The sequence below is a fragment of the Heterodontus francisci genome, chromosome 17 (assembly GCF_036365525.1).
Source record: "Heterodontus francisci isolate sHetFra1 chromosome 17, sHetFra1.hap1, whole genome shotgun sequence".
In the NCBI taxonomy this organism is placed as follows: Eukaryota; Metazoa; Chordata; class Chondrichthyes; order Heterodontiformes; family Heterodontidae; genus Heterodontus; species Heterodontus francisci.
In genome coordinates this window covers 91,658,889-91,680,039 of record NC_090387.1, presented here as the reverse complement: position 1 = coordinate 91,680,039, position 21,151 = coordinate 91,658,889, and the positions used below count along the sequence as shown (strand labels likewise).

General features: G+C 44.7%; 1 protein-coding gene across 1 annotated transcript; it reads right to left on the bottom strand.

Annotated features, from left to right (window-relative positions):
* Positions 1–3,781: 3,781 nt before the first annotated feature.
* On the bottom strand, positions 3,782–19,791 carry LOC137378641 (probable G-protein coupled receptor 139). Its single transcript, XM_068048933.1, has 2 exons — positions 19,707–19,791; positions 3,782–4,674 (listed from the first exon to the last, which is right to left on the bottom strand). Exons 1-2 carry the CDS (start codon positions 19,789–19,791, stop codon positions 3,782–3,784), a joined length of 978 nt encoding a protein of 325 aa, XP_067905034.1.
* Between the last annotated feature and the right edge of the window lie 1,360 nt (positions 19,792–21,151).

Below are 21,151 nucleotides of genomic sequence, written 5' to 3'. Positions count from 1 at the left end.
ACCCCCCCCTACCTCCTCCGACTCCAGGCACAAGTTCCCTCCACTATCCCTGATCGGCCCTACCCTCACTCTGGCCATCCTCTTGTTCCTCACATAAGTGTAGAACGCCTTGGGATTTTCCTTAATCCTACCCGCCAAGACTTTTCATGTCCCCTTCTAGCTCTCCTAAGTCGATTCTTCAGTTCCTTCCTGGCTACATTGTAACCCTCTACAGCCCTGTCTGATCCTTACTTCCTCAACCTTAAGTAAGCTTCCTTCTTCCTCTTGACTAGCTGTTCCACATCTTTTGTCATCCAAGGTTCCTTCACCCTACCATCCCTTCCTTGGCTCATCGGGACAAACCTATCCAGCAGTCGCAGCAAGTGCTCCTTAAACAACCTCCACATTTCTGTCTTGCATTTCCCTGAGAACATCTGTTCCCAATTTATGCTCCCCAGTTCCTGCCTAATAGCATTGTAATTCCCTCTCCCCCAATTAAATACTTTCCCATCCCGTCTGCTCCTGTCCCTCTCCATGACTATAGTAAAGGTTAAGGAGTTGTGATCACTATCACCGAAATGCTCTCCCACCGAGAGATCTGCCACCTGGCCTGGTTCGTTGCCAAGCACCAAATCCAACATAGCCTCCCCTCTAGTCGGCCTATCGACATATTGAGTCAGGAACCCTTCCTGGACACACCTGACAAAAACTGCTCCATCCAAACTATTTGCACTAAGGAGGTTCCAATCAATATTAGGGAAGTTGAAGTCACCCATGACATCAACCCTGTTACTTCTGTATCTTTCCAAAATCTGCCTCCCAATCTGTTCCTCCTTGTCTCTGTTGCTATTGGGGGGTCTAAAGAAAACTCCCAATAAAGTGACTGCTCCTTTCCTGTTTCTGACTTCCACCCATAATGACTCAGTAGACAAAACCTCCTCGACAACCTCCCTTTCTGCAGCTGTGATACTATCCCTGATTAGCAATGCCACTCCCCCACCTCTTTTACCTCCCTCCCTGTTCCTTTTGAAACATCTAAAGCCCGGAACATTCGACATCCATTCCTGCCCCTGTGGTATCCAAGTCTCCGTAATGGCCACAACATCGTAGCTCCAAGTACTGATCCATGCTCTAAGTTCATCACCCTTATTCCTGACACTTCTTGCATTAAAATAGACACACTGCAACCCATCATACTGGCTGCAACTTTGCCCTGTCAACTGTCTAACCTTCCTCACAGACTCTCTGCACTCTGTATCCGCCTGTTCAACAGCTACCCCATCCACTGATCCGTAGCTCCGGTTCCCATCCCCCTGCCAAACTAATTTAAACCCTCCCGAAGAGCTCTAGCAAACCGCCCGCCCAGGTTATTGGTGCCCCTCCAGTTCAGATGCAACTCGTCCTTCTTGTACAGGTCCCACCTTAGCCAGAAGATATCCCAACGATCCACATATCTGAAGCCCTCCCTCCTACACCAGCTCTGTAGCCACGTGTTCAGCTGCACTCGCTCTCTATTTCTAGCCTCACTAGCACGTGGCACCGGTATCAATCCTGAGATTACTATTCTGCTCGTCCTGCCTTTTAGCTTCCAACCTAACTCCTTATATTCGCTTTTCAGGTCCTCATCTCTTTTCCTAGCTATGTCATTGGTACCGATGTGTACCACGACCTCTGGCTGCTCCCCCTCCCCCTTAAGAATCCTGTAGTTTGGATCCGAGACATCCCTGACCCTAGCACCTGGGAGGCACCATACCATCCGGCAGTCTCGTTCGCGACCACAGAATCTCCTGCCTGTTCCTCTAACCATTGAATTTCCTATCACGATCACTCTCCTATTCTCCCCCCTTCCCTTCTGAGCCACAGAGCCAGGCTCAGTGCCAGAGACCTGGCCGCTGTGGTTTCCCCTGGTAGGTCCCCCCACCGCAACCGTATCCAAAACGGTATACTTATTATTGAGGGGAGCGGCCACATGGGATCCCTGCACTGTGTGCCTATTCCCTTTCCCTCCCCTGATGGTCACCCAGCTACCTTTATCCTGTAACTTAGGTGTCACTACTTCCCTATAACTGCTCTCTATCACCCCCTCAGCCTCCTGAATGATCCGAAGTTCATCCAGCTCCAGCTCCAGTTTCCTAACGCGGTCTGCAAGGAGCTGGAGTTGGGTGCACTTCTCACAGGTGAAGTCAGCAGGGACACAAGTGGTGACCCTTACCTCCCACATCCTGCAAGAGGAGCATGCAACTGCCCGAGCTTCCATCCCCTCTGCTCTAAATTGACAACAGAGATTAAAAAATTAAAAAATAAAGGAAAACCTTACCTTACCAAACCCTCCTATCTTCCAATCATTAATGCCTCAACTTACATCACAAAAAGCAGATGAATATTTATTCACCACATTGGTGTTTGCTAGATTGTCATATTTCAGAATTTTTAAACATTAAATTACTATTTGTCTTTTCAGCTGCTGGGAGATGGGTAGTGGTTTAGGAGTAGGTTGTGCTTTTATTCCATTATTAATTTATGTTGTGTGTTATAAGCAGTTGGGTAGACTGTCTCAGTGTAGCACAGAGGATTGATTGCATAAACAGTGGGATAGATTGTCTTGCTGTAACACTAGCAGTGTGAGGTGTAAACAGTGAGGTAGACCTTCTCGGTGCAACACCGATGGTTCATTCACTCAGTTCAGAACTTGCCCAATTTTTATCTCTGCTCAAGGCCGAGTTTTATATCCCATTTACTTTGAAAGTTGCCTGTAATCTGTTACAGTGCACACACTTTAGCATCCTCCTTGCCAACATCTCCAACCTCCCAAATTAGCCCAGCACAACACAGTGAAATGCATAATTTCCTGTCATGTTGCTCTGTTAGAACGACAGATTCACAGTCCAGAATATTTTACAATTATGTAAATCACAGCCATTATCAATTATCATAAAGTTCCATTGTATAGTCTTCACAAACATCAGATGCTGCACTGCTATCACTGAATTCTATCAGATTCAGTTTATTTCAGTTTTATTTAAACATGCTGGAAGAAAAAAGGAAGAGAGACAATATTGATTAAAAGGTACAATTTTAAAGGGAGCGCAACGCAGAGAGACAGAATAAAACAGAGAGACCTGGGGGTTCACATACATAAATATTAGAACGTGCATGACAAATTGAGAAGGCTGTTAAAAAGCCTATGGAATCCTTGGCTTTATAAATGAGGCACAGAGTACAAAAACAAGGAAGTTATGGTAAAATGTTCTAAATTGTTTTTTGGGCTGCAGCTGGAGTTTTGTGTCCAATTGTGAGCATCACATTTTAGGAGGGATGTGAAGACATCAGTGAGATTGCAGAGAAATACCAGGGTAGGTAGCAGGGATGAAGGAGTATATGTGGAGAGACTGCAGAAGCTGGGATTGTTCTTCATGGAGAAGGTTAAGAGGCGATTTAATAAAAGTCTTCAAAATCGTGTGGAGGAAATGTTTGTACTGGCAGTAGTGTCAGGAACCAGAGGACACAGATTGAATACAATTGGCAAAAGAACCAGAGGGGAAATGGGAATAAAAACATTTAGTAAGTGAGTTATGATCTGGAATGCACTTCCTGATAGGGTGCTGGAAGCAGAAACAATAGAAAATTTCCGAAGGGAATTGGATAAATATTGTAAGGGAATCAATGCTGAGCTGCTCGGAGCTCTGGGATTTGGGCTCTGATACATTCCTGCTCCTCTGAGCTCTGAATTTAGCACTGCTCATCAGGATATAATCTTATTTATGAGATGGAACTGAATTCTAATGTTGACAAATCTTTTTGTTCACTGTTTAATGAATCTGAGAATCACAGTGAAAGGATGTTTCACAACCTTTTTCAGTTGCTCTCGGAATTTGCTCTGAGTCACTGTGTAGATACAGGTGTTTGTGCAGGTACTGAGGAGCTGAAGCATGTATCCGATGGTACCTGCGGTGGGTGAAGGGGTAAAGGAATCAGACATGAATGCAATTCGCTGATACAGGAAACACGTAACATAGGTCATCCATAAAACAATAAAACTGCCTGAGATAGTGAAGAGTAAAATGATGGATTTTCTGCGTTTGTCCATCTCAGAGTCACTGGGACTCTCCCTATCACTGTCCGCCTGGAGTCTCCGGCGGGCTCTACTCGCTATTAAAATGTGTCTGACGGTCAGAGTGTTGAGGAACAGAATCAAAATGAATGGGAGCAAAGGGGATAGAAGGCGATGAAAAATCTCGTATGCTGCCCAGAAGATTGAAGTGTAATACTCTGGTTTTGTGATGCAAAACCATTCCAAGTTATTGAAGATGTACTGAGCTTTAAATTTGAAGAACCAGGGAATACTTTCCAAACAGCTCAGCACAGGCACAGCTCCAATAATCACCCTTGCAGTTTTCTCAGTGCAATATTTAGTTTTCAGCTTCTGGCAACAAATGCTCACAAATCGATCAAAGGTGAAAGCAACTGTAAACCAGACAGAACTCATTGTCGTAGCAGGAATGAGCACCATAACCAAACTACATACAGGAGTAATATCCAGGAAAGAAACTGGGAAATAAACAATCAGCCACCTCAGAATCACATGAATCATGACAACCATGAGATCGGCCGCTGCCATGGCTACCAGGTAATGAGTGACACATTTGGAGAGACCGCAATTTCCCCGAGACAGGATCACAATCGCCAGCAAGTTAACTGCAAAAAAAACAAGGTAGGAATTACTGGTCAAGTTCAAAGCATCAGTTAAACAGGATATTCCATTGAATTTACTGTTTCCTTTATTTGAAAATGACATCTGATTGTACCAGTGTTTTCAGCAGGAAACGGGTTGTAAAATAAAACAAATTGTGAATCAATTGAGAGAAATAAAAGCAGCATGAATCTTAAAAACAGGCATGAGTTCTGGCCATATGACCTGGGGAACAGTGAGGGAAGAGGTTCTAGTGTTAATAGTGTGGGGGGACAAGGTAGGAGGATGAAAACTTTGCAACACATGGTCTACCTGATCAGATAATCTCCAATAATGGACCACAATTTAGAAACGACTACTTCAAGCACTTTGCAGAAATCGGTGGATTGATACATCCAACAAGTTCTCCGAGGTATCCACAATCTAATAGAGAAGCTGAACAAAGAGTCAGAACTATTAAAGCACTGTTAAAGAAAAATCAACACTTCTAATCTACAAACATACTCCATTGTCATGTGGATTAGCACCATCCGAACTGTTAATGGGAAGAAAACCTCGAACCCCACTTCCAATCCTACTCAAAAAATTACTTCCAGGGCTACAAATCCAGATTATCTGAGAGTTCAAGACTGAATCAAATCTTACAGAAAGAAATAACCCATAATTACAACAGGAAATACCATGCCAGGAACCTATCGAAATTGTCAGAATGGCAGAAGGTAGGGGCATGAGACCAAAGCAGAGAAGGAATAAATGTTCAGAGAGAGGTGAATCAACAGCGATCTTACTTCATCGAACTTGAGAAGGTACTTTATGAAGAAACTGAAGGAATCGTATTCCTATTCATCAAAGACATCAGTCAGTCAAACATTTGGAAGAATCAAAAGCTGAACCTGAAATTCAGAAAGCACTGGATACGACAAACTTCAATGAAGGCCGTCCAAGTCAAGAAACGAGAGTTCAGAGAAAGGCCACCTATCTACTGTATCTGATAACAACAAGATCATGGAGAGTTATGAAGCCTCCTGACAACTTGAATCTGTGAAGTCAGAGATTTGGGAGGAGTTGGGGTAAAATACTGTTTTGCATGCATTAGTATCTAATTCACCACGATCCTTGATGCTTCCAGCATTCCGGACGACTGCATCTGCAGGAAGTGTACCCAGTTGCAGCTCCTCACAGACCGCACGGATCGGTTGGAGCGGCAACTGGATGCACTTAGGAGCATGCAAGTGGCAGAAAGTGTCATAGACAGGAGTTTTAGAGAAGTGGTTACACCCAAGGTGCAGGCAGATAGATGGGTGAGCGTTGGAAGGGGCAGGCAGTCAGTGCAGGAATCCCCTGTGGCTATCCCCCTCTCTAACAAGTATAACGTTTTGGATACTGTTGGGGGGGATGGCCTATCAGGGGAAAACAACAGCAGCAGCCAGAGCAGTGGCACCACGGCTGGCACTGATGTTCAGCAGGGAGGGAGAAAGCACAGAAGAGCAATAGTTATAGGGGACTCTATCGTCAGGGGCACAGATAGGCGCTTCTGTGGACGTGAAAGAGACTCCAGGATGGTATGTTGCCTCCCTGGTGCCAGGGTCAAGGATGTCTCTGAATGGACAGAGGGCATTCTGAAGGGGGAGGGTGAACAGCCAGAGGTTGTGGTACACATCGGTACCAATGACATCGGCAAGAAGTGTGACGAGGTCCTGCAGGGGGATTTTAGGGAGTTAGGTAGAAAGTTAAAAGACAGGACCGCGAGGCTTGTAATCTCGGGATTACTCCCTGTGCCACGTTCCAGTGAAGCTCGAAACAGGAGGATAGTGCAGCTAAACACGTGGCTGAGCAGCTGGTGTAGAAGGGAGGGTTTCAGATATCTGGACCATTGGGCTCGCTTCAGGGACAGATGGGACCTGTACAAGAAGGACGGGTTGCATCTAAACTGGAGGGGCACAAATATCCTGGCTGCGAGGTTTGCTGGCGTCACTCGGGAGGGTTTAAACTAGTGTGGCAGGGGGGTGGGAATCAGAGCAGTAGGACAGCAAGTGAAATAAATGAGGGGGAACTAGTAAATAAGGCCAGTAAGACTGAAAGGAAGAGCAGGCAGGGAGCACAGCGGGACTGGTGGTCTGAAGTGCATTTGTTTCAATGCGAGAGGTATAACAGGTAAGGCAGATGAACTTAGAGCTTGGATTAGTACTTGGAACTATGATGTTGTTGCTATTACAGAGACTTGGTTGAGGGAAGAACAGGATTGGCAGCTAAATGTTTCAGGATTTAGAAGCTTCAGGCGGGATAGAGGGGGATGTAAAAGGGGTGTGGGTGTTACATTACTTGTTCAGGAGAATATCGCAGTTGTACTGCGGGAGGACACCTCGGAGGGGTCGTGCAGCGAGGCAATATGGGTGGAGCTCAGGAATAGGAAAGGTGAAGTCACGATGTTGGGGGTTTACTACAGGCCTCCCAACAGCCAGCGGGAGGGAGAGGAGCAGATATGTAGACAGAGTTTGGAAAGATGTAAAGGTAACAGGGTTGTAGTGGTGGGTGATTTTAACTTCCCTTATATTGACTGGGACTCACTTAGTGCTAGGGGCTTGGATGGGGCAGAATTTGTAAGGAGCATCCAGGAGGGTTTCTTGAAACAATACGTAGATAGTCCAACAAGGGGTGTGGCCGTACTGGACCTGGTATTGGGGAATGAGCCAGGCCAGGTGATCGAAGTTTCAGTCGAGGAGCATTTCGGGAAAAGTGACCATAATTCCTTAAGTTTTAAGGTACTTGTGGATAAGGAGAAGAGTAGTCCTCGGGTGAAGGTGCCAAATTGGGGGAAGGTTGATTATAACAATATTAGGCAGGAACGGAAGAATTTAGATTGGGGGTGGCTGTTTGAGGGTAAATCAACATCTGACGTGTGGGAGTCTTTCAAACGTCAGTTGATTAGAATCCAGGACCAGCATGTTCCTGTGAGGAAGCAGGATATGTTTGGCAAGTTTCGGGAACCTTGGATAAAGCGGGATATTGTGAGCCTAGTCAAAAAGAAAAAGGAAGCATTCGTAAGGGCTGGAAGGCTAGGAACAGACGAATCCCTTGAGGAATATAAAGACAGTAGGAAGGAACTTAAGCAAGGAGTCAGGAAGGCAAAAAGGGGTCGTGAAAAGTCATTGGTAAACAGGAGAAAGGAAAATCCCAAGGCTTTTTAAAAGTATATAAAGAGCAAGAGGGTTACTAGGGAAAGGGATGGCCCACTCAAGGACAGAGAAGGGAATCTACGTGTGGAGCCAGAGGAAATGGGCGAGGTAGTAAATGAGTACTTTGCATCTGTATTCACCAAAGAGAAGGACTTGGTGGATGATGAGCCTCGGGAAGGGAGTGTAGATAGTCTCAGTCATCTCATTATCAAAAAGGAGGAGGTGTTGGGTATCTTGCAAAGCATTAATGTAGATAAGTCCCCAGGGCCTGATGGGATCTACCCCAGAATACTGAGGGAGGCAAGGGAAGAAATTGCTGTGGCCTTGACAGAAATCTTTGCATCCTCATTGGCTACAGGTGATGTCCCGGAGCACTGGAGAATAGCCAATGTTGTGCCTTTGATTAAGAAGGGCAGGAAGGATAGTCCAGGAAATTATAGGCCGGTGAGCCTTCCGCCAGTGGTAGGGAAATTATTAGAGAGGATTCTTCGGGACAGGATTTACTCCCATTTGGAAACAAAGGAACTTATTAGCGAGAGGCAGCATGGTTTTGTGAAGGGGAGGTCATGTCTCACTAATTTGATTGAGTTTTTTGAGGAAGTGACAAAGATGATTGATGAAGGAAGGGCAGTGGATTTTTTTTTATTAGAGATACAGCACTGAAACAGGCCCTTCGGCCCACCGAGTCTGTGCCGACCATCAACCACCCATTTATACTAATCCTATACTAATTCCATATTCCTACCACATCCCCACCTGTCCCTATATTTCCCTACCACCTACCTATCCTAGGGGTAATTTATAATGGCCAATTTACATATCAACCTGCAAGTCTTTGGCATGTGGGAGGAAACCGGAGCACCCGGAGGAAACCCACGCAGACACAGGGAGAATTTGCAAACTCCACACAAGCGGAACCCGGGTAGCTGGAGCTGTGAGGCTGCGGTGCTAACCACTGCGCCACTGTTATCTATATGGACTTTAGTAAAGACTTTAGTAAAGTCCCGCATGGCAGACTGGTACAAAAGGTGAAGTCACACGGGATCAGAGGTGAGCTGGCAAGATGGATACAGAACTGGCTCGGTCATCCAAGACAGAGGGTAGCAGTGGAAGGGTGCTTTTCTGAATGGAGAGATGTGATTAGTGGTGTTCCACAGGGATCAGTGCTGGGACCTTTGCTGTTTGTAGTATATATAAATGATTTGGAGGAAAATGTAGCTGGTCTGATTAGTAAGTTTGTGGACGACACAAAGGTTGGTGGAGTTGCGGATAATGATGAGGATTGTCAAAGGATACAGCAGGATATAGATCGATTGAAGACATGGGCGTCGAAATGGCAGATGGAGTTTAATCCGGACAAATGTGAGGTAATGCATTTTCGAAGGTCTAATGCAGGTGTGAGGTATACAGTAAATGGCAGAACCCTTAGGAGTATTGACAGGCAGAGAGATCTGGGCGTACAGGTCCACAGGTCACTGAAAGTGGCAACGCAGGTGGATAAGGTAGTCAAGAAGGCATACGGCATGCTTGCCTTCATCGGTCGGGGCGTAGAGTATAAAAATTGGCAAGTCATGTTGCAGCTGTACAGAACCTTAGTTAGGCCACACTTAGAATATTGTGTGCAATTCTGGTCGCCACACTACCAGAAGGACATGGAGGCTTTGGAAAGGGTACAGAGGAAGTTTACCAGGATGTTGCCTGGTCTGGAGGGCATTAACTATGAGGAGAGGTTGGAAAAACTCGGATTGTTTTCACTGGAACGACGGAGGTGGAGGGGCGACATGACAGAGGTTTACAAAGTTATGAGCGGCATGGACAGAGTGGATAGTCAGAAGTTTTTTCCCAGGGAGGAAAAGTCAGTTACAAGGGGACATAGGTTTAAGGTGCGAGGGGCAAAGTTTAGAGGGGATGTGCGAGGCAAGTTTTTTACACAGAGGGTGGTGAGTGCCTGGAACGTGCTGCCAGGGGAGGTGGTGGAAGCAGATACGATCGCGACGTTTAAGAGGCATCTGGACAAATATATGAATAGGAAGGGAATAGAGGGATATGGGCCCCGGAAGTGCAGAAGGTGTTAGTTTAGGCAGGCATCAAGATCGGCGCAGGCTTGGAGGGCTGAATGGCCTGTTCCTGTGCTGTACTGTTCTTTGTTAACGCATGATGGCATTAAGAGAGCTTTTGGGCCAACCATCAGGAAGATCGCCCCCCTCAAATCTAAATCAGGGGACAAGATCACTGACCAACACAAGCAAATGGACCGCTGGGTGGAGCACTACCTAGAACTGTACTCCAGGGAAAATGTTGTCACTGAGACCGCCCTGCAGCCCAGTCTCTGCCAGTCATGGATGAGCTGGACGAATGGCCAACAAAATCGGAACTCAGTGATGCCATTGATTCTCTAGCCAGTGGAAAAGCCCCTGGGAAGCTCGGCATTAAGCCTGAAATAATCAAGAGTGCCAAGTCTGCTATACTTTCAGCACTCCATGAACTGCTTTGCCTGTGCTGGGATGAGGGAGCAGTACCACAGGACATGCGCGATGCCAATATCATCACCCTCTTTAAGAACAAGGGTGACCACGGTAACTGCAACAACTACCGTGGAATCTCCCTGCTCAGCATTGTGGGGAAAGTCTTTGCTCGAGTCGTTTTAAACAGGCTCAAGAAGCTGGATGAGTGTGTCTACCCTGAGGCACAGTGTGGCTTTCGAGCAGAGAGATCCACTAATGACATGCATTTCTCCCATCGCCAGCTACAGGAGAAATGCCGCAAACAACAGATGCCCCTCTGCGATGCTTTCATTTATCTCAGCAAAGCCTTTGAGCTCGTCAGCAGACGTGATCTCTTCAGACTACTAGCAAAGATCAGATGTCCACCAAAGCTACGAAGTATCATCACCTCATTCAATGACAATATGAAAGGCACAACTCAGCATAGCGGCGCCTCATCAGACCCCATTCCTATCCTGAGTGGTGTGAAACATGGCTGTTTGCTCGCAGCTACACTATTTGGGATCTTCTTCTCCCTGCTGCTCTCACATGCATTCAAGTCTTCAGAAGAAGGAATTTTCCTCGACACAAGGGACAGCACAGTGGTGCAGTGGTTAGCACCACAGCTTCACAGCTCCAGGGACCCGGGTTCAATTCTGGGTACTGCCTGTGTGGAGTTTGCAAGTTCTCCCTGTGTCTGCGTGGGTTTCCTCCAGGTGCTCCGGTTTCCTCCCACCGCCAAAGACTTGCAGGTGATAGGTAAATTGGCTGTTATAAATTGCCCCTAGTGTAGATAGGTGGTAGGGCATATGGTATGACTGTGGGGTTAGTATAGATGGGTGGTTGTTGGTCGGCACAGACTCGGTGGGCCGAAGGGCCTGTTTCAGTGCTGTATCTCGAAATAAATAAAAAATAAAAAGATCAGATGGCAGGTTGTTCAACCTTGCCCATCTAAGAGTGAAGACCAAAGCAATGAAGGTCCTCATCAGGGAACTCCTCTTTGCTGACAATGCTGCATTAACATCCCACACAGAAGAGTGTCTGCAGAGACTCATCGACAGGATCGCGGCCGCCTGCAATGAATTTGGCCTAACCATCAGCCTCAAGAAACGAACATCATGGGACAGGACATTAGAAATGTTCCATGCATCAATATCGGTGACCACACTCGGAAGTGGTTCATGAGTTCACCTACCTAGGCTCAACTATCACCAATAACCTGTCTCTAGATGCAGAATTAAACAGGCACATGGGAAAGGCTTCCTCTGCTATGTCCAGACTGGCTAAGAGAGTGTGGGAAAATGGCACACTGACACAGAACACAAAAGTCCAAGTCTATCAAGCCTGTGTCCTCAGTACCTTTCTTTACGGCAGCGAGGCCTGGACAAAGTACGTCAGCCAGGGGCGACGTCTCAATTCATTCCATCTTTGCTGCCTCCGGAGAATCCTTAGCATCAGGTGGCAGGACCGTATCTCCAATACAGAAGTCCTCGAGGTGGCCAACATCCCCAGCATACACACCCGACAGAGCCAGCGGTGCCTGAGATGGCTTGGCCATGTGAGCCGCCTCGAAGATGGCAGGATCCCCAAGGACACATTGTATAGCGAGCTCGTCACTGGTATCAGACCCACTGGCCGTCCATGTCTCCACTTCAAAGACGTCTGCAAACGCGACATGAAGTCCTGTGACATTGATCACAAGTCGTGGGAGTCAGTTGCCAGTGATCGCCAGAGCTGGCTGACAACCATAAAGGCGGGGCTAAAGAGTGGCAAGTCGAAGAGCCTTAGCAGTTGGCAGCAAAAAAGACAGAAGCGCAAGGGGAGAGCCAACTGTGTAACAGCCCCGACAACCAATTTTACCTGCAGCAACTGTGGAAGAGTCTGTCACTCTAGGTTTGGACTTTCTCGCCACTCCAGGCGCTGCTTCACAAACCACTGACCACCTCCAGGCGCTTACCCATTGTCTCTCGAGACAAGGAGGCCAAAAAGAAGATTTCAAATTAATGAATGGCGAACGGGAGCCGGTACATCATAGTAATGACAGGAATGGTAGATGAATGGAGCTTCGTGTGGTAGAATGAACTTACATTTTTATCATGACTTTCAGGGCCTTGGGATATCTTACAGTGCTTCCCAACCAGATCTGGATCAAGGTCACAAAACAGATAAAGAAAAGGACCATTGGATTTACCTTCAATTCTAACATCCAGAATAACCCCATAATGTACCCACACTCCACAGAAAACAGTATTGAGTAGTTTCTCACATGCTCCGGGGAATCTGTTCCAATATCCAAACCAAAGTCCAGTCTATATAGCTTGATCACAGAATCACAGAATAATACAGTACAGAGTGGCCCTTTGGCCCATCGCGTCTGCACCGATGCATTAAAGAGACCTGACCTGTCTACCTAATCCCATTTGCCAGCACTTGGCCCATAGCCTTGAATGTTGTGACGTGCCAAGTGCGCATCCAGGTACTTTTTAAAGGATGTGAGGAAACCCGCCTCTACCACCCTCCCAGGCAGGGCATTCCAGACCATCACCACCCTCTGGGTAAAAAAGATCTTCCTCAAATCCCCCTTAAACCTCCTGCCGCTCACCTTAAACTTGTGTCCCCTCGTAACTGACCCTTCAACTAAGGGGAACAGCTGCTCCCTATCCACCCTGTCCATGCCCCTCATAATTTTGTACACCTCAATCAGGCCACCCCTCAGTCTTCTCTGCTCCAGTGAAAACAACCCAAGCCTATCCAAGCTCTCCTCATAGCTTAAATGTTCCATCCCAGGCAACATCCTGGTGAATCGCTTCTGCACCCCCTCCAATGCAATCACATCCTTCCTATACTGTGGCGACCAGAATTGCACACAGTACTCCAGCTGTGGCCTTACCAAAGTTCTATACAACTCCAACATGACCTCCCTGCTTTTGTAATCTATGCCTCAATTGATAAAGGCAAGTGTCCCATATGCCTTTATCACCACCCGGTTAACCTGCCCTTCTGCCTTCAGAGATCTATGGACAAACACGCCAAGGTCCCTTTGTTCCTCAGAACTTCCCAGTGTCAGGCCATTCATTGAAGACTTCCATGTCACATTACTCCTTCCAAAGTGTATCAACTCACAATTTTCAGGCTTAAATTCCATCTGCCACTTTTCTCCCCATTTGACCATCCCATCTATATATTCCTGGAAACCAAGACACTCAACCTCACTGTTATCCACTCGGCCAATCTTTGTGTCATCCGCAAACTTACTGATCCTACCCCCCACATAGTCATCTATGTTGTTTTATATAAATGAAAACAATAGGGGACCCAGCACAGATCTCTGTGGTACGCCATTGGACACTGGCTTCCAGTCACTAAAACAGCCGTCTGTCATCACTCTCTGTCTCCTACAGCTAAGCCAATTTTGAATCCACCTTATCAAGTTACCCTGTATCCCATCTGCTTTCTTGATAAGTCTCCCATGTGCCACCTTGTCAAAGGCTTTGCTGAAATCCATGTAAACTACATCAATTGCACTACCCTCATCTACACTCCTGGTCACATGCGCAAAAAATTCAATCAAATTTTTTAGGCATGATCTCCCTCTGACAAAGCCATGCTGACTATTCCTAATCAAATTTTGCCTCTCCAAGGGGAGATAGATACTCTCCTTCAGAATTTTCTCCAATAGTTTCCCTACCACTGACGTGAGACTCACTGGTCTGTAGTTCCCTGTTTATCTCTACAACCTTTCTTAAATAGTGCGACCACATTAGCTGTTCTCCAGTCCTCTAGCACCTCCCCCGTGGCCAGAGAGGAATTAAAAATTTGGGTCAGAGCCTCTGAAATCTCCACCCTCGCCTCCCACAGCATTCTGGGACACAAATCGTCCAGACCTGGAGATTTGTCCACTTTTAAGCCTGCCAAAACCTCCAATACCTTGTCGCTCCCTATGACAATTTGCTCAAGAACCTCACAGTCTCTCTCTCTGAGTTCGATATCTACATCCTTATTCTCTTGGGTGAAGACAGATGTGAAGTATTCGTTCAAGACCCTACCAATGTCCTCTGGCTCCACCCACAGATTTCCCCCTTGGTCCCTAATGGGTCCTACTTTTTCCCTGGTTATCCTCTTCCCATTGATATACTTATAGAATCTCTTGGGATTTTCCCTACTTTTACCAGCCAGAGCTTTCTCATCTCCCCACTTTGCTCTCCTAATTGCTTTCTTCAGCTCCATCCTACATTTTCACTACTCCACTAACGTTTCAGTTGATTTGCTCTCCTTGTATTTGCTAAAAGCCTCTCTTTTCCTTTTCATCGTACCCTGAATGTTTCTGGTCATCCATGGTTCTCTGGCTTGTTGCTCCTACCAATTACCCTAGAGGGAACATTTCCTTTTTGAATGCTCTTCTGTAGATTTCCCGACAACTAACTCTTTCCATTCTACCTTGGCCAGAACCTGCCTTATTTTACTAAAATTTGCTCTCCCCCAATCCAAAACCTTTTTTTGCAACTTGTCTATTTCTTTCTCCATAACAAGCTTAAATTCTACCATGTTGTGGTCGTTATCACTAACATATCAACCACCTGTCCGGCTTCATTCCCCAGAATTAGGTCCAGCACTGCACCCTTCCTTGTTGGATCCTCTACATATTGAGCTAACAAGTTCTCCTGTATACATATTAATAACTCCACTCCATCTAAGCCCTTAACAGGATGACTATCCAATTAATGTTGGGAAAGTTGAAATCACCTAATATAATTACCCTATTTTTATTTTTACACACCTCTGCGAATTGCACACATATTTACTCCTCAATTTCCCGCTGACTATCTCGGGGTCTATAATAAGCACCTAGCAATGTGGCTGTCCCTTTTTTATTCCTAAACTCTACCCATAAAGCTTCATTTGATGCCCCCTCCAAGATATCATCTCTCCTTACTGCAGTAACTGACTCCTTAACTAATATTGCAATGCCCTCTCCTCCTTTACCCCCACCGCCCGGCACCCCCTGTCTCGCCTGAAAATTCTATATCCCGGGTTATTGAGCAGCCAATCCTGCCCCTTCCTCAACCATGTCTCAGTGATGGCTACTATATCACAATTCCACGTGTCAATCCTTGCACTTAACTCATCCGTTTTACCTGTAATACTAATGGCATTAAAGTAGAGGCCATCCATCCTGGCCTGACTCCCTTGAAACTTACTTCCGCTGTATTCCCTCTGACTTGTTTCCTATGTTTAGCTGTGTCCCTATTCTGCTAGGAGTCTGCATCTCCTCCCCTTGCCAAATTAGTTTAAACTCCTCCCAACAGCACTAGCAAACCCGCCAGCAAGGATGTTAGTCCCCCCCTGGTTCACATGTAGACCGTCCCACTTGTACAGGTCCCACCTTCCCCAGAAACGGTCCCAGTCGTCCAGGAATCTAAACGTTTTGTTTCAAGAACTTCCTGAAATCTGTTGTAAATTTGTCAATATCCAGTTTGGAACTTTATCCACTTGACCCCTTGTCATGGCTTGGTCTGAAATAGTGCCCAGTATGCATATCGTTATAGCCTTTTTACATCAGTCAATACATCTTTCAACCACTCCTTTCAAGGCTGAAAAGCCCAGGTTTTATCAATTGTCCTTCACAACTTGTTCTTCGTGCCCAGAGATCTTCTGGTTGTTCTCTAAACTGTTTCCTTTTATACTCGGGACCAGAACTGGACTGAGTGCTCAGTTTGAGCTTTGCTCCTTCATTTTATTGCCAATGTTATAAATACATGATTCAATTTCAATTTATTTTGATGAATATTGCTGCACAGTGATTCAGCAACTGGACAGCAGGTCTTCTAGAACTCTAGGATTATACTTGACAATTACACCAGCATTTCTAAAATAAACACGCTTTTATAACATCATCTAATAATACAATACAGAAGGAGGCCACCTGATCTGTTGTGTTAGTGCTAGTTCTTTGACAAAGCTATCCAATTAGCCCCACTCCCCTGCTCTTTCCACATAAAACTCCAATTTCTTCCCCTTCATGTGTTTATCCAATTCTGTTTTATTATTGAATCTGCTTCCACTGCTCTTTCAGGCAGTGCATCCCAGATCACAAGAACTTGCTGATAAAAAGTCCCCTCATGTCATCTCTGGTTCTTTTGTCAATTATCTTAAATCTGTGTCCTCTAGTTACCTTGTCCCACTGGTAACAGTTTTGCCTTTTTTAATCTATTGAACCCCTTCATGATTTTGAATGCCTCGATCAAATCTCCAGTTAAACTTCTCTGTTCCAGGGTGAACAAACCCCCAGCTTCTCCAGTCTGTTCAAGTAACTGATGCAATTCATCCCTGGGACCATTCTAGTAAATCTCATCTGTGCTCTCTTTAAAGCCTTGGCTTTATTCCAAAAATATGGTGTGTGGAATTGGCCAGAATACTGTAGCTCAGACCTAAACAGTGTTTAAGAAATGGTTCGCAAAATGTTGTTGTTTATTTGTTCTGAACATGACTTCGTAAAGCCAAGAAACACCATATGCCTTTTTGACTGTTTTCTCAACTTGCAGTGCCATCTTCAAAAAGATGTACATACATCCTCATTCTTTCTACCAAACTTAATCACATTACATTTCACTGCATTAAATTTCACCTGTCTTGTCTCTGCCCATTTCACCAATCCATGTCATTCTGAGGTCTGTCATTTCCAAGTTTTGTGTCACCTGTAAACTTTAAAATGATGCGCTGTGTCCCCAACACCCTGTCATGATGGACTTCAGTAAAGCCTTTGACAAGGTCCCTCATGGCAGACTGGTACAAAAGGTGAAGTCACACGGGATCAGAAGGGAGCTGGCAAGATGGATACAGAACTGGCTCAGTCATAGGAGACAGAGGGTAGCAGTGGAAGGGTGCTTTTCTGAATGGAGGGATGTGACTAGTGGTGTTCCGCAGGGATCAATGCTGGGACCTTTGCTGTTTGTAGTATATATAAATGATTTGGAGGAAAATGTAGCTGGTCTGATTAGTAAGTTTGCAGACGACACAAAGGTTGGTGGAGTTGCGGATAGTGATGGGGATTGTCAGAGGATACAGCAGGAAATAGATCAGTGGGAGACTTGGGCAGAGAAATGGCAGATGGAGTTTAATCTGGACAAATGTGAGGTAATGCATTTTGGCAGATCTAATACAGGTGGGAGGTATACAGTAAATGGCCGAACGCTTAGACGTACTGACAGGCAGAAAGATCTGGGCGTACAGATTCACATGTCACTGAAAGTGGCAACGCTGGTGGATAAGGTAGTCAAGAAGGCATACGGCATGCTTGCCTTCATCGGTCATGGCATAGAGTATAAACATTGGCAAGTTATGCTGCAGCTGGACAGAACCTTAGTTAGGCCACACTTAGAATATTGCATGCAGGTCTGGTCGCTGCTCTACCAGAAGGACGTGGAGGCTTGGAGAGGGTATAGAAGAGGTTTACCAGGATGTTGCCTGGTCTGGAGGGTCTTAGCTATAAGGAGAGGTTGGATAAACTCAGATTGCTTTCACTGGAACGACGGAGGTGGTGGGGCGACATGATAAAGGTTTACAAAGTTATGAGTGGCATTGACAGAGTGGATAGTCAGAAGCTTTTTCCCAAGGTGGAAGAGGCAGTTACTAGGGGACATAGATTTAAGGTGCGAGGCACAAAGTTTAGAGGGAATGTGCAGGGCAAGTTCTTTACACAGAGGGTGGTGAGTACCTGGACTTGCTGCCCGGGAGGTGGTGGAAGCAGGTACGATAGCGACGTTTAAGAGGCATCTTGACAAATACATGAATAGGATGGGAATAGAAAGATACGATCCCGGTAAGTATAGAAGGTTTTAGTTTAGACAGGCATCAAGATTGGCGCAGGCTTGGAGGGCCGAATGACCTGTTCCTGTGCTGTACTGTTCTTTGTTCTTAGATCTATATGAATGACAAAGAACAATCAAAAAGAGCAGTAGTCCAAATTTTGAAACCTCGCAGATGCCACTGTTTGCCACCCTTCAGTCTGAGAAACAATCATTCACCACAACTCTCTCTTTCCTGTCCCTTAGCCAATTTCATATTGACACAACTACTGTCCCTTTAATCCCATAGATTTTCATTTTGCTATCAGGTCTTTAACAATTGAGTGACTTTATCAACCACTTTACCAAAATACGTGTACATAACGTCAACTGTGCTACCCTCATCAACCCTCTCCATTACTTCATCAAAGAACTCAATCAGGTTTGTTTTCTGCCTATTTGCATTGCATCACACCTATTACTTTTGATGGATCATTGTTGAATCCACAACATATCTTGTCCATAAATCTCCAGTGAGGCTCAGGTGCCCCTTCCCCCTTTACAATCCTCTCAATGACCTTCTAAGTATTTGCTAAAAGAGCAGATCGAGGAAGGTGAGGTAACACATGAAATCAAACATCCCACAGTGGGATTCCACAACCATCATTATTGATATAAAAATCACTAAGTAAATACCACATGTGCAGTACATACTCACCAAAAACATGTGACTGTGTTATGAAGATATTAGACACAGTGCCACATTATCAAACCTCCAGAAATAAAACCAATAGTGAAGACATTGGCAAGAATTTCTTTACAGTAGCACTGGTTTTTCAGCACAATTCACCTGAAATGGGCCAAACAATTGCGAAAGATCGTGGAATTCTCAGCACAAATTGTGTTAAGTGCAAATTGGATTTCTCCAATCTTTTGTTTTAGTTTTAAAACTATTGCACTAGATACTGACCCTGTCCACAGAACTGGCCCCCTTTCCTGATCTAATTAATCACCATGGAGCGATTCCACTAATTGCACCTATTTGTGAGCCTTCAAGGAGGTGCTGAAAATGAAGCTTTGTTTTTGTTTATGCGCAAGGACTCTAAGAAGCATGTTTTAAAAGTATTAAACATCATTTTTTTTAATTACGAAGAAATTGACTATTGTACACCAGTGTAATTATGGAATGGTTCTGTATTTTTTACATTATTTTCAATTTTTAAAATAGATTTACACAAAAGTGAAAGACTGGACACATTGATTTTAAACACTGATTTTTTTTGTGATAAACACATTTTCAGCTGTTTAATAAAACTACATGAGGTTATCATTCTTAAATATATCAAGGGATATCAGAAATGCAATCTTTATATCGGGAGATGCTAAAATGCTGACTAATTGTGCTGATCCATGGCAGATTTGCAGATTTGACATTCAGAGACATACAAATGAGTTTGAACGAAAACTTGAGGGGAAAAAAAGCACTTCTCAAAACTGGCATAATTTTGAGCACAATTTGTAACCAGATTGCCGATTGTGCTCAAAGCAGAAACACTTGGTCAATGACAGCAATGAACAGATATTAATTACTTACTGGGCACTCCGATGGCTCCAAGCACAGGGCAGAAAATGAAGTCAACATCAGCGAGTGTTGGGAGCACATTGAATAGATATTTCATGTTCACCTTAAAGCAATGACTTCAACTGAGACTGTGATCATCTAAAGGAGCCTTTATACAGACAGAATAAATCCTCCAGGGACACAGTTAGTTTGGGTGATCATTGCCATTGCTTACAGTCATTTGAACAAACAGATCTGATCGAGGCAAACAGCATTAAAATAAAGATTAGTTCAGAAAAAGGAAGGATCAGAAAGTGGTGAATGGCGGAGGTGTGAGAGATAAACCGAAATGATTTTAGAGAGTGTCTGTGTAAATACATGCAGCGTGGCCATTAAGGTTAGAGGGCTGCAGCAACACGTACCCACATGGAATTATGATTTAGTGGCAATAACGAAAAAAAAATACTCTCAATTGATATGATGGTCTTTTTATAAACCATGCACCCAAAGGAGTAACTCTGCTTCTCTCTCCACAGATGCTGCCAGACCTGCTGAATATTTCCAGCATTTCTTGTTTTTATTTCACATTTCCAGCATCCGCAGTATTTTGCTTTTATTTTAGTGAATATTCAAAAATCAGTTCAATTCTGGTCATTTATCATCATTAGGCAAACTGAGGGAGAGGGAAATGGGCGCCAAAAAATAAACCTCATGCTGCTTCAACCTTCATCAACTATCACAACTGTTCCAATGGAACATTATTTCATTTTTATTATTATCATTATTACTAAAATAAACAAGTTGAAAACCAACATGAACAGAAAAAGAGTAAATGAGCAATGGGAAGCCTCCAAAGTAGAGACTGTTGGAGTACAGATTAGGTACATTCCATGAGGGGAAAAATGGTCACCAACGCTACAGTTCTGTGGATGACGAGATTAACTTGAAACAGAAAAATAGGTTTCTGATAAATTTCAGGGTCAAATACAGTACAGAGCCAAGAACAATACAAAAAGAACAGAACAGAATTTATAAAGGAAATAAGAGGGACAATGAGATGTTATTGGAAGCGATTAGTGGGTATCATTAAAAATGAACACTGAGGTTTTTTATCAACAGGCAAAGAACAAAAGGTCTATTTTGTCACCAAAAAGGAAATCTTATTGAGAGTGGAGAATGTGGCTCAGGTAATGAGAAAAAGGAACTCGAGTCGGCCATTCGGCCCCTTGACCCTGCTCCACCGTCCAGTAAGTTCATGGCTGATATTGGAACTCAATTCCACCTTCCCGCACCGTCCCCATATCCTTTAATTTCCTTCATACCCAAAAATCTGGGGAAGAGAATTCTAAAGATTCACAACCCATTGAATGAAGAAATTTCTGCTCATCTCAGTCCTAAATGACTGACCCCTTATTGTTTCTGATGAGCAGGTACATGCCAGTGTTTATGCTTCTCTCACCATACTTCATCTGATCCCA

What these genes read in the sequence shown, in the direction of transcription:
- LOC137378641 (XM_068048933.1), bottom strand. Translation starts at nt 19,791, where the DNA reads ATGAAATATCTATTCAATGTGCTCCCAACACTCGCTGATGTTGACTTC. An exon ending in TGGAGCCATCGGAGTGCCCA is followed by an intron (nt 4,675 to 19,706) that starts GTAAGTAATTAA and finishes TTTTTTTTGCAG; the next exon opens with TTAACTTGCTGGCGATTGTG.